This window comes from Balaenoptera physalus, assembly GCF_965194825.1.
Source record: "Balaenoptera physalus genome assembly, chromosome: 16".
NCBI lineage: Eukaryota > Metazoa > Chordata > Mammalia > Artiodactyla > Balaenopteridae > Balaenoptera > Balaenoptera physalus.
Genome location: NC_138898.1, coordinates 8,205,904 through 8,223,771, shown reverse-complemented (window position 1 = coordinate 8,223,771; position 17,868 = coordinate 8,205,904). Strand labels below are relative to the sequence as shown.

General features: G+C 44.9%; 1 protein-coding gene across 12 annotated transcripts in view; it reads right to left on the bottom strand.

Moving 5' to 3' along the window:
• Positions 1 to 14,432, bottom strand: part of BCAS1 (brain enriched myelin associated protein 1) — a 108,081-nt gene extending 93,649 nt beyond the window's left edge. For 5 of the 12 annotated variants that reach the window (XM_082428135.1, XM_082428141.1, XM_082428140.1 and 2 more), the window contains exons 1-2: positions 11,841 to 14,430; positions 2,519 to 2,595 (exon numbers count right to left, since the gene is read on the bottom strand). In XM_082428135.1, the coding sequence (XP_082284261.1) occupies positions 2,519 to 2,590 (72 nt within the window). In that variant the 5' untranslated portion in view covers positions 2,591 to 2,595; positions 11,841 to 14,430. Of the gene's footprint in view, positions 1 to 2,518; positions 2,596 to 11,840 lie in introns of all 12 variants that reach the window. The other 7 variants (XM_082428131.1, XM_082428136.1, XM_082428138.1 and 4 more) reach the window with 3 other exon arrangements.
• Between the last annotated feature and the right edge of the window lie 3,436 nt (positions 14,433 to 17,868).

Below are 17,868 nucleotides of genomic sequence, written 5' to 3'. Positions count from 1 at the left end.
GTCTGACCAGGGAGGGGACAAGAACTTGACATGCTGTGAGGCTCACCACACTCCAGGGTCCTGCACACAAGCACCGGCCTCTCTCCTCAAATACAGCAAGTTCGGGCTTCCCTGGTGGCGCAGTGGTTGAGAGTCTGCCTGCCAATGCAGGGGACATGGGTTCGAGCCCTGGTCTGGGAAGATCCCACATGCCGCGGAGCAACTAGGCCCGTGAGCCACAACTACTGAGCCTGCGCGTCTGGAGCCTGTGCTCCGCAACAAGAGAGGCCGCGATAGTGAGGGGCCCGCGCACCGCAATGAAGAGTGGCCCCCGCTCGCCGCAACTGGAGAAAGCCCTCGCACAGAAACGAAGACCCAACACAGCCATAAATAAATAAATAAATTAATTAATTAATTAAAATAAAAAATGCAGGAAGTTCGTTGTTGCTATTTTTCTGCTCCACACCCACTCCTTCCACTGCACTGTTACAACCCCGTTCCAATTTTAGACCACTGCCCTGATTTTTTTTCTCTTCTGTTATTTATTGCAGACATTTAAAAAGATTATACATATATATGTATGCATGGATGTACATATATATACACACATGCACATATACACATACACTCACATGGAAAGAAAAAGGTTGCAAAAAAGAATGTATGTTATATAATGTCATTTTAGTAATAAAATAAATTACACCTCTAATAGTTGGCATTAACTGAATATTGATTATATGCTAAGTACTTTGCATATCGTGTCTTATTTTGCTAATACTATTAGTAGTATAATATATGTTAATAAGTGCAGAGAGAAAAAAAAACTAAAAGACTAAATACTCACCTCCTGATAATGGGAAACTACTGGGGAGATGTGGAAGACGTTTCCTTTCTTTATATTTTTGTAACAGTTTTGCTTAAAAGAAGCCTGTGTTGGGAGTTCCCTGGCAGTCCAGTGGTTAGGACTCGGGGCTTTCACTGCCGGGGCCCAGGTTCAATCCCTGGTGGGGGAATTAAGATCTCCCAAGTCACATGGTGTGGACAAAAATAAATAGATAAAAATAAAAGAAGCCTGTGTTCTTGACTTTATCATTAACCCTACCAAGAAATCATAAAATTGAAATATCAAACTCATGTGATCATTTGGCTCTGAGGTCATAACTGGCATCCCTGGGGTAATATGGTGTGCAAATTTGATTTACTTGGCTCACAGAAGTTTTTTTTTTTTTTTTTTTAAGTATTTTGGAATTAGTTGCCAATATTTAAAAAATCAGGAGGTTGCATTAACATCATTTTCCAGCTTCAAATGAAAAATAAGTCTCTGGGAACGTGCTGAGGGTAAAGTTGGTCAGAACCAGCTGTCTGCAAATGGGCTTCACCCTCCTGCTTTGCTCATTTTGTCACTGCCTGGTCCTGGAGGCCAGAGGCTCCCAGACTTGGAATCATTTGGGGATCTTGGGAAACTACTGATGGCAGGGCCCCTACCTGGAGGTTGTGTTTTAGTTGGTCTCAGGTGGTACTGGGCATTGGGCGTTTTCAACATTTCCCAGGGATTCTAATACATGGTCAGGTGTGAGAATCTTCTCTGAATCCAGCCTTCTATTCTGAGCAGGAATTCCCTCTATGCTGTGATCAATATCAATTCGTAGGTATTACCTCCTCCTACAATGATTTCCATGTCTAACTGGGCTCTAAATCTTAAACTGAATTGATTGCAGAAGCACTGGTGGTGGACATTTAGGTTCTCTGCTGCCTGCCTGTAGATCTACGGTCTAAGGAGAAGCACTTGGGTATCCCTGGCCTCAGCCCTCCAGAGCAATCTTCTAAAGGAGGGATTCACAAACAAGAAGTTCTACACGTTGGCTGAACACACAACAGTTGAGCAGCCTTGAAAATACAGGTGCCACCCTGGTTCCCACACACAGATTCTGATTTCATTGGTCTAGGGTACAATTCCAGCCTCACAATTTATTTTTAAGTTTCCCAGATGATTCTGATGTCCAGCCACGGCTGCAAACTGCTGATCAAGAACTGGGTTTCTCATCCTCAGTACTGCTGATACTTTGGGCTGGATCATTCTCTGCTGTGGGGCCGTCCTGTGCGTTGCAGGGGGTCTAGTAGCATCCCTGGCTCTACCCACTAGATGCCAGGAGCACTACCCGAGTTGTGACAACCAAGAAGCATCTCCAGACATTGCCAAGTGTCCCCTGGTGGGGAGGCAAAATCACCCACAGTTGAGAACCCCTGGTCCAAACCCACCTGGGAACAGAGATCAGATTGGCCCCATGGGAATCAATCACCATGGAGACATAGGTTTCACAGGCTCCCAGCTCTGCAACTTCTGACTTAGCAGGCCTTGAGCGGGGCCTAAGGGCCTGCACTTTCAACAAGCTCCTTGATGGGTTCTGGAGGTTTGAATACAACTGCACAACCCCTGGGAAAAGCAGCAGCATTAATCACGCCTCTGTGATGAGCCCTGGGCAGGCCCCCCGACTCTCCCAACTAGTAGCTAATGACCCAGTGACCATAACTACACTACCTTGTGAGTGTCTGCTTCCGAGTCATTCTCTTGGTCCTCGACTCTTTGGGGAACACTCATTTGGTTACCCATTGTTCCTGCAACAGAGAAAAAGAGAGACACAGAGAAAAATGAAAACCCAAGACCAGTAGAAATCTCACTCCTGCCTATAAAACTAAGGTGCAGAGACTGCCAAGTTACTGTGGGTATATTATCACAAGCCCCAGGCTGACCAATTGCTTATGTTTATTTTGGGGAATGAGGGGAGATTCTGGGCTCATAAATTCAACAGAATTAAAGTCAAATGCAGCCCCAGTTTTCAACTGCATTTCATTGGTGGGAGAATATTATCATCTCAAAAAGGATATTCCGTGTAAATTACATTTTCTTCTTTCTTAGCCAGTCACAACTATTATATCAAGGAGAGTTTAGAATGGGGACAGTTAAAATAATACTAATAATTTTTAGTATCTATGCCCTGGTAATAGACTCAAGTAATCAGAAACTGGGGAGGCCAGAAAAGGGCTTTCTTGGGGGAACCTGGTAGATATCAGAATCTGGGGATTATGTATGTTTACTAATTACAACATGTAATCAAGCTGAGCAGTGCTAAAACATACAGGACACTAGTTATGTTGCAATATTTTCTATTTATAAAATCCAAGATATACATACTTATAATAGGCCATCACTTCATCTATAAATGGGACTTTATGAATATAATATTGAATATTCAAGGCCAGGGTCAGGAAATGACAGCTGGGGGACAAATCCAGCCTGCTGCCTGTTTTAGCATGGCCAGTGAGCTAAGAATGGGTTTTACATTTATAAGTGGTTGGAAAAAAAATCAGAAGAATCATAGATTGTGACACATGAAAATTATATGAAATTCAAATTTTGGTATCCATAAATAAAATTTTATTGGAAGACGTCCATGCCCATTCATTTATGTATAGTCTACGTACGTCTGCTTTCACGTACTGAGGCAGAGTTGACTAGTTGCAACAGAGACCATATGGCCTGCAAAGCTTAAGATATTTACTGTCTGGCCCTTTCTACAAAGTTTATCGCTTCTGCTCAAGATCACCCTGGGTAACATATACCCATTTTGCAAATAAGGAGATTGAAGCAGCTGAGAGGTTAAGTGTTGCCCAAATTGAGACTGACCAGGATTTGAACCCACTGTGTATAAAAATAATGACAACAACACTCTAACAACCATAGTAATGATAAGATAGTAATAATAATAATAATAACAACAACAAATTTGGTGAGTGCTTACCATGAGCTGAGAAACTGTTCTAAGAGCTTTACTTGCTGTAAATGAATTTACTCCTTATAGCAAATCAACAAGGCAGTGGTATCATCATTCCAATTTTACAGATGAGAAAACTGAGCTTTGTAGGTTAAATTCCTTGACCAAGGCCACTTGCAAAAATGGACACACACTAGATGACATCTCCATCATCCAGGTTGTATAAAATTAAAAATTATTTACCAATGGATTTACAAACTTTCAAAGTTCCTGTTATTCAATTTAAATTTAGTCCAATTTGGGGGCTACCTTCAATAAAAATGTTTGAGGTTATGAAAAAATCTTTGGACTGGGAGAGGTGTCATGTGCGCAAGCAGGAGAGAAATTTTTTCAACCCAAAGAGTTCAGGTTCCATTACCCCAATCATTGCACTTTTAAGGAGCCTCTTGGCTGATTCAAGGCAAAATGGACTGAAAAAAGGAAAATCCATTTGCACGTCTTTTGCAGGGACAACTTGGACTCAGATAACATTGCTTTCCACCAGCAGTTACAACATATGTGTTGTGAAATTGCTCCTGCCCTTCCTTCAAATTTTGCGAGGAGCCGGATTTCCACGAGACAAAAACAAACGGTTACTGCCACCTATTGGTCAACATCAGTATCGGCAGAAATGAACATATTCAGCCTCCAGGGCAAGGTCAGAATGTCTGGGGAAGTCAAAGGAAACGGTCTTATGTTTAGCAGTTAAACCTTCCGATAAAAGTTGGCAAGACAGTGGCAAGTCCTCTAGCCCCAAAGATAGTACAACTAATAAGACAATAATGATGATCACATCTGCCTTATGACGTGCCAGCCCAGTGCTAAGAATTCCAGGTGTAGAGCACTGCAGCAGGATAAAAATGTGGGCTCTGGAGACAAACCACCAAGTTGAGAATCCCTGCTCGGCTACATACTGAATGAGTGACCCTGAGCCAGTTACTGAGCCTCACTGGGCCTCAGTTTCCTCTTCTGTAAAATGGGGATAATAAGGGCACACACTTAAGAGTTTCATGGGAGTTAAAGGCGTTAATACGTGGAAGGTGCCCCGAACAGGGCCTGGCACACAGTGAGTACCCTGAAGGTGTTCTTCATGATTAGAAGTATCACCATGATCATCATTGATATTTTCAGTCATTTTCCCCCAGTTGTCTGATATAATCAACTAGAGAACTTTGCAGCACTTCTGATTCCTATGATCGTCTCACCAAAAAGTCAGGTTGGGACCCCGGATCTGTATTTTTAGCAAATGCACACAGGTGATTCTCACGATCAGGCACGTAAGGGGAAACACCTTGATGGGGAACATCGTCCAGGTTGTCCCGGGAATGAGGGCATTCTGGGATGCAGGACTTTCCTGTTAAAGCTAGGAAAGTCCTGAGCAAACCAGGATAAGCTGATCACCCTGGAAGCCAGGTCGGGGACTCTGTGAGGCAAGGACCCTTTTTATCCCCATTTAGCAGATGGTAAAACCGAGGCTCCAGGTGGTCCAGACGACAATTCCTGTCTGTGATGAAGTTTTCTCCAGTCTCCAACAAAGGAGAAACATAAATCAGAAGACAGGTTTTTTCATCAAGAAAAACATATTCTTTGAAAGAGCTAGGTTTTATTTTGAAAAAAAAAAAAAGTTTGAAGGTGATGTCAAAATGCCCCTTCTTTCATGAACCGATGGTGTGAGTTGTTTTGTTCTTATGACCTTATCTGACATTAAACACAAGCCTCCATATGGCAGAGGGGTTTGTTTTTGAAATTGGACTCATGTTTGAGGGCCCAGCATTTGGAGAACATGGGGTAAGTCTTTGGCTGGGGCTCATTCAGATGAGAAAGTCCCTTTACTTCTCCACTTCCTGACTGTGTCCTTGAGGCCAGTCTTCAAACTGGGTTACACATTAGAATCACCGTTGGAGATTTAAATGCCCGTGCCCGGGCCCCAGCCAGACCCATTCCATCAGACTCCCCGGGGTGGGGCCCGGGCATCGGAATATTTTCAAGATCTCTGGGTGACTTCCATGACAGCTGAGGCCAAGAGGTGGTGTTTTGGATATTTTGGGGAAGTGAGCGTCCCCCAGGCCAGGGACCCTTCCAAATGCTGACTACCCTGGTACCCAGAACCAGGCTCGGGAGTCTCAGACGGAGGAAGGGCACTGGCTTTCAGGTCCCACAAATCACAATCAGCCTGGGCATCTGAAAACATTCACAACCCTTTCAAAGCACTTCTTTTTTTTTCTTGGCTGCACCGCCCATGTGGCATGTGGTATCTTAGTTCCCCGACCAGGGATGGAACCTGCACCCCCTGCAATGGAAGTGTGGAGTCTTAACCACTGGACCACCAGGGAAGTCCCGCACTCCTTTTTGAGCCCTCTGTTTTGTCAGCCTGCAAATCAAGAGAAACCTCCTGGGTCTCCGGCTTTCGTTCCCTGAGAAAAGGGGTGCAGGGCACACTTGCTCCTGGACAGCCTAACCTCCTGATTGGTTGTTGAGAAGTGAGGGGCACGTGCCCCGTGGGAGGTGGATAGAAGGGCAGCCTGAGCAGGGAGCCATCACTCTCCTCCGTTTCTGGGCACCCCCTCTTCCCCCCATGAAAAAGAGCTCTGGAGTGACACATGCCTCTGTAAACCCCACGACTGTGAGGCTTTGGGAAAAGCACTGGGCCCTTTCAATGCATTTTTCTTGTGGAAAATGACAGTATTCGTAATGATGACAACAATGAGCATGTTCTGAGTGTTTCCTACGTGCCGAGCACTTCTGATTTGTGTGTATTGACTCCCTTGGCCCTTTTGCAACCACCCTCTGGGTTAGGTGCTATTTTCTCAATTTTATTTTATTTTTTAATTGAATGAAAGAGTCTTTAAATTCTATAGTGCTTTACAATTTTCAAAAGTTTCACACACATGGTTTCATATAATCCCATAATAACCCTTTCCCCTTACCACTATATTGCCCCTCCCTCCTTCCCTCTCCCTACTGGTAACAATCCGTTTGTTCTCTATCTCTGTGAGTCTGCTTGTTTTTTTGTTTTAGTCACTAGTTTGCTGTATTTTTTAGATTCCACTTATAAGTGATATCATACAGTATTTGCCTTTCTCTGTCTGATTTATTTCACTTAGCAAAATGTTCTACAAGTCCATCCATGTTGCTATAAATGGTAAAATTTCATTCTTTTTTATGACTGAGTAGTATTCCATTGTATATAAATATATGTGTGTGTGTGTGTGTGTGTGTGTGTGTGTGTGTGTGTGTGTGTGTATCACAACTTCTTTATCCATCTGTTGATGGACACTTAGGTTGCTTCCATGCCTTGGCAATTGTAAATAATGCTGCTATGAACATTGGAGGGCATGTATCTTTCTAAATTAGCATTTTTGTCTTTTTCAATATTTTCTCATTTTTTTATGAGAAACTGAGGCGCAGGAAGGTTGTGACACTTACCCAACAATCTTTATACATCCCAGCAGTGTGTGGGGAAGGTTAAATGAGGTAGGCACGTAGCAGGCACAGAGCTAGTATATTAAATTATATAATGTCTGGGCATTTGGTCCCAATTATCCAGGACTATATATTTACATTTCAGATTTCAGATCTTGTCATATTTCTTGATGAGTTACAGTATTATTATTAAAATGTTCTCCTTAGAAATATGCTTCTGTTTCTCACAATGATTCAAGAGCAGTGTTTCTCAAACTGGGGGCCCCCCAGGGGACATCTGGAAATGTCTGGAGACATTTTTGATGGTCATGAGTCAAGATGGGAGGCTGCTACTGGCATTCAGTGGGTAGAGACCAGAGATGTTGCTAAACATCCTACAATGCACAGGACAGCCCCACAGCAGAGAGTGATCTGGCCCCAATGTCACTATGTGGAGGCTGAGCTGAAAAGAAAGCAGTTCATGCAGGGTTTAGCCCACAGGCTGGTGCACAGCAGTTGAGGAATAAAGATTAGCTATTATTGTAAATGGTAAATAAAGTGTGCCATACTTTAAAAACAATAATACCTACTATTCCTACAGTGCCTTCTCTATGCTGGGTATTGCTCTGAATGCTTTTCTGTATCAACTCATTACATCCTCCTAAGAACCTCATGAAGCAGAGATTCTTATGGTCCCCATTTTACAGATACAGAACCTAAGCCCAGGGACCCTAAATTTCTTGCCTAAGATCATGCTATGAACTGAATTACATCCCCCTCCAGATTCACATTTGGAAACCCTAGCCCAATGTGACTGTATTTGGAGATAGATTAGAGGAAGTTATAAGCGTGGGGCCCTAATCCTCTAGGATTAGCGTCCTTATAAGAGGAGACACCCAAGAGCTTGCTCTCTCTCTCCCACGTGAGGACACAGCAAGAGGACAGAGGTGTGAGGACTGCAAGCCAGGAAGAGAACTTTCACCAAAATCAGAATTGGTTAGGATCTTGACCTTGGACTTCCCAGCCTTCAGAATTGTAAGAAAATAAATATGTGTTGTTTAAGCCACCCAGTCTATGGTATTTTTGTTATGCAGCCTGAGCTGACCAATACAGGTGATCAGCTAGTAAGAGGGAGCATCAGGACTTAACCCTTGGCAGCCTGGTTCCAGAGTTCAAACTCTTAACTTTCTTACCTTTGCTGTCTCCTCTGCCATATAAGTTATGCTATATTTTATTTATTAATACAACAAAGAATATTAAATATTTATTGCATATGTGTTTTTGCAGTGAGAAATTAAAATCATAACTAGTCAAGGAATGTAGCCAGATCTAAAGTGAGGAATAAAAAATTGAAAAGTCATCAATAATCTTTGGAAAGATTTAGCCCAAGGGCTTGGCAGTAGTCAGATGAGAAAATGTTAGTTTTTACTACTTATTTCTCATATTAATGTTATGATCCCATTAGCTCTGTGGTCTGATCCACAAGTAAATTGGCCATTCTGGAAGTTTCCTTTGAATTCCTCCTCATTTACTCCAGTGATTTGTGTTCATGTGGCTTCATTTAATTTAATCAATTAATTAATTTAAAAGATTTTTAATTGAATAAATTTGATGTGTAACATTGTGTAAGTTTAAGGAGCAACACGTGTTACTTTGATACATTTATATATTGTAATGTAACTGCCGATGTAGTGATATTTAGCACATTACACAATTGTAAAGCAATATTATTGTCTATACTCATTATACTGTGTACTAGATCTCTATGGCTTATTTACGACTCGTTGCAAGTTTGTTCTTTTAAACACCTTCACTTTTATCCCCTCCTAGCCCTCCCACCACCGCCAGCATCTCCTCATTTTAGTTACAGGTTAACAGTATGCCGTCCTCCTGGGAACAGATCAAACACCAACTATGGTATAACCTGCCCTGGAGAAGGAGCATTTCTGCAGCTGCCTTACCAGCCGGCAGCTAAATGACTGTCAAATGGAAGGAGGAGGTCCTCGAATGGTGGAATGGTGACAGAATTAGTCACCAAGTAAACAGAAACACCTTTGATCAAGGCAATGGAATGCAGGCTAACTGTGGCCCTTCTCGCCACCCATTGAGGGCGGTGTCAACATGGCCAGGCTGGCACACCCAGCAGAAGCCCTCTGTCCCCCAACTCCAAAGGCAGGGTCAAGATGAGTAAAGAGAACAGACCTGCTCTGCCAGGTCCCATGGTCCTGCATCTCCCCATGGTCCCCAGCACCGTGCTGGGAACATGGGCTACAGTGTGCAGTGGTGCAGACTGCCACCTGCACGAGGGAGCACATGAGGACTGAAATCCATCCGTCTCTGTGTTCCCCAAGTCCTGTGCCCTGCGCCCTGGCACGGGCCCATGTGGGCCCAGGGGAAGGGGCTTCTTTATCGAAATGGCACTGAGTGCTTTAGGAACGCTTGGCAACTGATGTCCTGCTACTGGAACACTCCATTGTGCTTGCATCCATTTACGCATTGTTGTTCCTAGAAGGGTCAGAGCTCAGTATCTTATTCTGAGCGTTGCACCAACCATTTTTAAGCTAATAAAGATAGCAGGTAACATTAACTGCAGGTTTACCGTGAGCCAGGCAGGGCCAGGAGTGGGGTGGGGCAGGAGAGGCGTCTGGGTGCAAAATGCAAGGAGGCTTCCTCCTCAAGGTTGGGCAGGTGCAGATGGGCACCTAAGAGTGAGTGCCTCCCTGCATTTTGCCCCCAAGGTGCCTGGGCCCAGGCACTTTACTTACATTGTCTCCATTTTCTCTTTCAGCAGCCCACATTATTCCCCCATTACACAGATAAAGTAACTGAGGGTTAGTGATGCAAGCCCTTCATCCCTAGAATATACACTCCATGAGGGCAGGTACCTTGCTTGTCCTGCTTGCACAGAGTGAGCGCTCAGTTCACCTTTGTTGATTAAATGGATAAAGGAGAGTAAAGTAATCCTGATCAGAAGGAAAGCTCTGGAGAGGCAGAGCTAAGGTTGAACCTGGTTCCACATGACTCAGGCACTCAGATCCTTAACCGCTTCCAGGCCCAGGTCTGGGCGGCAAAAGAAGCTGCTGACAAGGTGACACTCCACAAATGTTTAACCCGCCGGCAGCTCGGGCAGGCCTGTGGGAGCGGCAGCGAGCAGCCCGCCCAGGTCTTTTCCAACCCTCTCCCCGTGCATCCCCATGACTGGAAATGAGCCAGGATGGGCTTTTCCAGGCCCGTTACTCTCCTGAAGCACATGCCTTTCTCCTAAAAAGACAACCCTTCCCAAGTTTCAGAACCCTTTGGAAAAAACATCCACCATGATTTGGGACCCCTTAAATTGAAAACTACATTAGCACAGCCCTCTCTTGGCTTTTATTTAGGGAGAGAGGAAGGATCTGTACACCCTAGGCATCTAAGGCAGCGCAATCGGAGCAGAGTGCCATGAGGATGGGGCCAGGTGCCCCCTGGTGTAAAATTTAAGGGGGCACCAGAAAACTCAGCCATCAAGATAAATAATATATTTCATCACAATATTTTAAAAAACCAAAATTAGTGCTGGGACTGATCCTATCTTTACTAAATATGTTGCTACTTTGTTCATAGTGGAGTTTTGGCATTGATTTTTAAATTTTAAAACATTGCCTTAAAATATAATTTATCTCGAAAACTGAGTTTTTTGGTGTCTCTTAAATTTTGCACCCAAGGTGAGTGCCTCACTCATCTCACTGAAGTCCTGGCCCTGATGGGATCCCAGTTTCACAACTTCCTTTCTGTGAGATCTAGACGGAATTCCTACCCACCCCCTCCCCCAGCCTCATTTTCCTAATCATCAGACGGCGATGACGATAACAACAGAAATAACAGCTAACGTGCGTGTCAAGCGCGGAGGTGTTCCCATGCGTTGGTCCCCTCAGCTCTCATGGCTGTCACTTCGATCTCGGTGCTATGATAATGGCCATTTTATAGTTGAGGAAACTGAAGCCCAGAGAGCGAAGTCACCTGCCCCACGGCAACCAGGCAGCGGCAGGACTGAGACCCGTCCCACCCTCTCGTCACCAGGACTCTTCAGAGCAGGAAAACTTCTGAGGGCAGTGCAAATTTCTGCAGTTGTGCTGCTGGGATTTGAATCAGCACCTACCTCAAGGGGCAGTCTTGAACGTTAACTAGGACAATTTATGTAAAGAACAGGATTCACAAAAGGCACTTGGGGAGTCCTTCTCCCTGTCTCCTTTACTTCCTTAGACAATGCCCCGAGACACAGACTCAAAGTTGGCTTCACTATGGGGGATTCCTGTCCTGATGGTGGTCCCCAAATCACATAGAATACCCTTCCATCTGCTGACTTTCCCCCAAGTTTTACACTTGAAATGACGCTCAATTGTTCCATGCAAATAGGAGCTATTTCTGTTGCTTTGAACTTGACACTGCCCACATTGCCATTTAATCTTTGTATCCTTTTAGGTAAGGCTATCTTTGGGTCCATTTCACAGATGGTGAAACTGAGGCTCTCACATACCGAACGCCACACAGTGACTCGGTGGCAGAGCCGGGGTCAAGCGCAACCCTCTCTGACCCCTGGCTTCTACATTTCACTGCCTGCCACAAACAACAAACCCTCCAGCCATGCTTAAAGGATCTGGAAGCAATTACCTGCTGAGCCCCTGGTGGGAGTGTCTTCTGTCCTCTGGTGTCACCTGGAGCTGCTCTTACTTGGAGCGCCGTGTCTCCAGCTGGTGCTGCCCAGTGCCAGGCTGTCGACTGAGCCCGGCGGCTCCCTGCCCTTTGCTTCCTCGTCCGGAGCCTGCTGGCTGAATACACAGAGCAGGGCAAACACAAGTCTGGGTGGAGCCCTCCTCTCCCCGACTGCCCTATACAAGCAGGTTCTCTTCCTGGATTCAGGGGCTGTCCTCACCTCTCCAATAAAACCCGAGCACCTGATTTCTCTTGTGCTAATGCCTCCCTGGCACCACAAGCATCCTGTCTGGTTGCCCTCACCGGCCGCAGCTGCTCGGGTTGACCTGGGTGGCTAATTCCCTTCCCCAGTAACCACAGGTCATGGGAAGAGCAGGGAAAACACGTTCTGTAAGGTTTTACCGTTCTGTCTGCCTTTCACCTTCATTCTTTCTGGAACACCCCCTCCGCCACCACCTAACCACCTAATCGGGAGGAAATAACATCTCACCCACTGCACTGCCCCCAGTCACATAAACATCACTCCCAAAGGGCTTTGGATACTGGAAGGCAGGTAACCTAAGGGTGGCTTATTGCTCTGGAGACAGAGCATGGCATTGGAAAAGGCATTCTTTTTCTCTGCAGGCTAGAAATTCCAGACAGGCTATTTATGTTATTTAGTTCCAGCAAGGATATTTACTAAGGTGTCTTAGAAAGACATATGCAATGCAGTATGAGAGCATAAATAAAAAGATAACAAAAGAAGATAGAAAAATAAGAGCGGGTACAACAAATGGGACCAGGACCACAAATAAATCTGCATGTGGATTTACAAACTTGCTATGAAGGCTTCACAGATGTGGCTTTGAGCCTCCTAATAGCCATTGCAAAAAGGGAAACAGGATAAGTTATATTATTCAGTGTTCTTGAAAACATTCAGGAGAAATACAAACTAGTAATTATTGTGGCTTTATTCATTAATATGCACATCCAAGCACTCACCATGAATACTTGTTGAGCACCGGGCTATATATAGGCCTGCATTTAGAGTGGTGAGGAAAAGAGGCCCTGCCCCCACCCTGCCTGGGCTCATTATAATTAAACACAGAGTCCTACAAATAGAGTCACAGAGTAGGCTCTTCATTATGAAACAAAAGCCGAGGCTGCTAAGACAGAGAAACAGGGAGAGCTGGAGAAGGCCCCTTTCAGAAAGCCACATTTAAGGGACAAAAATACTATTGAAATAAAAACTGAATTCACAGCTGGATGCACCATAATTAGGTCTATAACCTCAAGTTCAGCTCAGCGCTGTACCTTTAAATCGGGAAGGTAATAAACCCAATTGCTAAGCAGCTGTCAGGCGCGCACACGGTGCGGACACAAGCACAGAGGCAGGCTGGCCTTGGGGGTCAAGGGCCTGGGCTCCCCACCCTGGGTTCACACGTCGACCCTGACCAGCTGCTGAGTGGAGCCAGCAGCTTGCCCTCCCCCCTCCCTCAGTCTCTGCCGCCCCTCTTGGCTGCCAGTGCCTTTGAGCTGATTTGGTGCTGGTTTTTGTATCCCAACTCTCAGCACCCTGCAGAACGGGGTGACCACCTCCCCGCCGTCCAGGAGGTGCTGGGCAAGCACTTCCTGATGGGACTGGCTACCCCGTCATTATTTGTGACAATAAGTGCCCCGTGGATGGCATTTTACTCTTTGCAAAGCATTTCACATCCCCCCATCTCAGTTACGTCCACGCCATGATTAGGAGTTTGGCATCTGTTTTACAGAAGAATTAATTATATGAGGTTTAGGGCCGTGAGTGACTCGGGCCACGAAGGAACATCGTTCAGGCAGGGCACTTGGCACTGTGGCTGGTGTATCTTAGAATCTCCTCAAGTGTTACTGAGTAGTGGTAATGTGGGCAGGGCTGGTTACGTGATGTGCAGGACCCAGTGCAAGAGGAAAATGTTGAGCCCCTCGCTCTAAAAGCAGGAAATAGTACTGGCAGACATCCTGAAATAGAAAGCGCTTTCTTTTCTTCCATAGCCTCTCGCTACATGTTATGTATTTTATTTGCTATTCTAAGTCATTCTAAGGAAAGCAAAATTAAAAATTTAAGTTATTAGCATGAGTTCTACCATTCATATTCTATTGTGCAATATCGGTTTTAAATGCAGTGAACTCCTGTGCAGAATCTCCCAAATCACACAACTCGTATATCGTTTTTTTACTAAAGCAGAGTAAATGCCACACAAACTGACTCCACTGTTTTGATATTGCTTCTAGACACTCATGCATTCTACCAACACCGTGTACTTTCAGTTTACGGAGGAGTAAGGAAGGGTGGAAAGGAAAAGAAGCTACCGGTTGCTCCATCTTTCCTTTTCTAAGTCATCATTTTTGCACATTGGCAGCGAGGTACCATGAGTAACAACTCATGCAATAGGGTTCTTCTGTTGTTCATCTTTCTTAGACTGCATCGCCTTCTTTCTGCATTCGAGACAATTTCTGATTTGAATGGAAACTGTGGCTTCTCAGGGCTGCCAGCGCCCCTACAAACTCGGCTGTAGCTACAACACACTGTACTTTGTAGACACCCACCCATCACGGTCCACTGGGACTCTCTTCCTGTGGGGCACCACGAACGCTATCTGTGAACAGGCAGCAACAAGCAGCGGACGTGTGTACTGTACTTCCTCTGCTCACGTACCTGCCGCCTCTTCCATCAGATGTTTTTTAAAGACTATTTTTTTAGGTTCACAGCAAAATTGAGAGGAAGGTATAGGGATTCCCCATATACCACCTGCTTCCACATGTGCAGGGCTCCCCCACTATCAGCATCCCACACCAGAGTGATACATTTGTTACACTCATTGAACCTACACTGACACTTCGTAATTACCCCAAATCCACAGTTTTGATTACAGTTCACTCTTGATGTTATACATTCTATGGGTTTGGACAAATGTACAATGACATGTATCTGCCATTGTAGTATCATACAGACTAATGTCCCTGTCCAAAAGATCTCCTGTGATCTGCCTATTCATCCTTCCTTCCCCCTAACCCTGGAAACCATTAATCTTTTTAATGTCTCCATAGTTTTCCTTTTTCCAGGATGTCATATAGTTGGGATCATACAGTTTATAGCCTTTTCAGATGGGCTTCTTTCACTTAGAAATATGTATTTAAGTTTCTTCCATGTCTTTTCATGGCTTGCTAGCTCATCTCTTTTTAGCGCTGGATAATATTCCATTGTCTGGATATACAAGTTTATTTATCCATTCACCTTTTGAAGGACATCTTGGTGACTTCCAAGTTTTGGCAATTATGGATAAAGCTGCTATAAACATCTATGTGCAGGTATTTGTGTGAACACAAGTTTTCAGTTCCTTTGGGTAAATGCCAAGGAGTATGATTGTTGGATCACATGGTATGAGTATGTTTAGTTTCATAAGAAACTGCCAAACCGTCTTCCGAACTGGTCGTAACATTTTGCATTCCCACGAGCGATCGATGAGAGTTCCTGTTGCTCTACATCCTCATCAGCATTTTTATTTATTTATTTATTTTGGCTGCATTGTGTCTTCGTTGCTGTGCGCGGGCTTTCTCTAGTTGCAGCGAGAGGGGGCTACTCTTCGTTGCTGAGCGCAGGTTTCTCACTATGGTGGCTTCTCTTGTTAAGGAGCACGGGCTCTAGGTGCATGGGCTTCAGAAGTTGTGGCGCGCGGGCTCAGTATTTGTGGCTCGCAGGCTCCAGAGAGCAGGCTCAGTAGTTGTGGTGCATGGGCTTAGTTTCTCCACGGCATGTGGGATCTTCCCAGACCAGGGCTTAAACCCGTGTCCCCTGCATTGGCAGGCGGATTCTTAACCACTGCGCCTCCAGGGAAGGGAATTCCCCTCACCAGCATCTGATGTTGTCAGTGTTCTGGTCTGACCATTCTAATAGGTTGTCCCATCCAATTTTGCTTCCGCAACACGAGTTCAAAGATAAAATTGTTAATCATTTCAAGGTGGTGACCACAGAGTGTTAAACCAAGCTCAGGGCCCTGGCTGGAGGTAGCAGTGAGTCGACAAACTTCTTGGTGGAAGAATTCACTTCTGACCGTCCACATGGCAGGAGTTGCTCCTGGCCATGCATATTTTAGGTGGTGTTCATCATCACATCTCATGACCTGGTTCTCCTCTTAATCTTTCTTTACCATCTCCACCCCTCTTCAAATATTACAAACTCATGAAGTTGTCAGCTCCTGTTATCAAACTGTTTTCCTGGAATCTGGACTGGAGCTGGGCCCTCTGCTGAAGATTCACGGGAAATCTGAAATCTGAAGTCTCCCTGGCAACTGTTCCAGGCCTCCTCCGGCCAGCACTGCAGACACTCCTCCTTTCTACCCGCAGGCCTCTCACTCACTCTGAGCTGATTTCAGCCATGTTTTTGATCACTGACCCAGAGGGGGGAATGACCCAGACATCACAGTGTGGTCATGCATACCCACCCTGCTTTGGCTGAGACACTAAATCTAATACATGTGTCCACTCTTCACTTGGCATTCTTCAGATCACTTTCTTGTACATTACCTGATGTGCTCCTTAGTAAAATCATATGACATAAGAGGTATCTACTTGGGTAAGGAGGAAACAGAGGTTCTGAGAAGACAAATGTCTTGCTCCAAATTAAACTACAGACTGACAGTGGAGTCAGTTAAAGGCTAAATCCAGGGCCCAGCCTTGATTAGAAACTCAGGCTCTGGAGCCATGCAGTCTAAAAAAGAATCCTGGCTTCGGTAGCTGATAAGCTGTGTGACCTTGAGAAGGTAGATTGCCCTTTCTGTGCTTCAGTTTCATCGTCTGTTAAATGGGGATATTGGCAGCACCCAAGTCATTGACTTGTGGGAATCAAATGAGATAATTTGATTATTTCAAATGAGAAAATACTTCACACACTGCCTGGCACAAAGTATGGTTCTGGGTTTGGAAAGAAGGGGACGACATTAGCTTCTATATGACAGCACTGATGACAAGGGAGATCTTGACCTCATGGATCCTAGTCTAGATTTGGGGACTAGATTTTGAGCATGGACGGGGTAAGGGAGCTCACACAGTCTAACCCATCTGATTTTGCAGACCAGCCTCCAACACCAGCTTTGCAGTGGTCTCCGCACCCACATGCTTATTCAGAGTCTACAGGGACATAAAGGCCGTAGGAGGACCCGCACAGCTACGGAGAGGCTGCCAAGAAGGTGTACAAATCTACACGGACTGGCACGGAAATCAAACACCATGTTAGATTCCCACAATTGTAGTCATTTGTTTCTTTCTTCTAATCGTTAGAATTAATGGCTTCCCTGCTAACCCCTGTTCTTGAGGATGGCAAGGGGACAGGACTCCCATCTTCCTAGCTTGTTCCAAGACTTCATTACCACGAACATAGGATAAAACTGTCTAAATATCGTACTGTTGTCAATGTACTCTGCTTGAGAGACTTCAGTCAGAAAGCTGTTTTAAATTAGAAGCATCTGTAAATACTTCTGCAAATAGAGTTGGAAATACGGTATTATGAGGTGCTAATAATTTTCCCTCCCTGTGTGATTTCTCGTGGGGTTTTCCTGCTCACAGTGAATGAAATAAGAGGCAGAAAACATAGATCGGAGGGCAGGCAGGGTTTGTTTTGTTTTCTTTTTCTGCTTTCAGAAAGGTGGACGGGGTTTCCTGGGCAGGAGTGTCAGAAAACCACCTCAGGTCTCCCTCTGTATTAGAGCAAACATGAGCAACGACACAGATGCCAACTAGAGATTTCTTTCTGTGGGGACATAACCTTTTCCAGAATAGAGAAAAGGTTACTGTGTCAGAGAGACACAGGCCGTTACTGTATTCATTACGGCTGTGTGGGTGTAAGAGGCATCTGTAGCCCCTGTAGCTGGGTACCCCCATCTCCAATCTTATAGACGGCCGTGGATAGTCCTACGTCGATTATTTCACTTTGTTAATAGTAGCACTTCAGACTCAGGTGACACTTACAAGG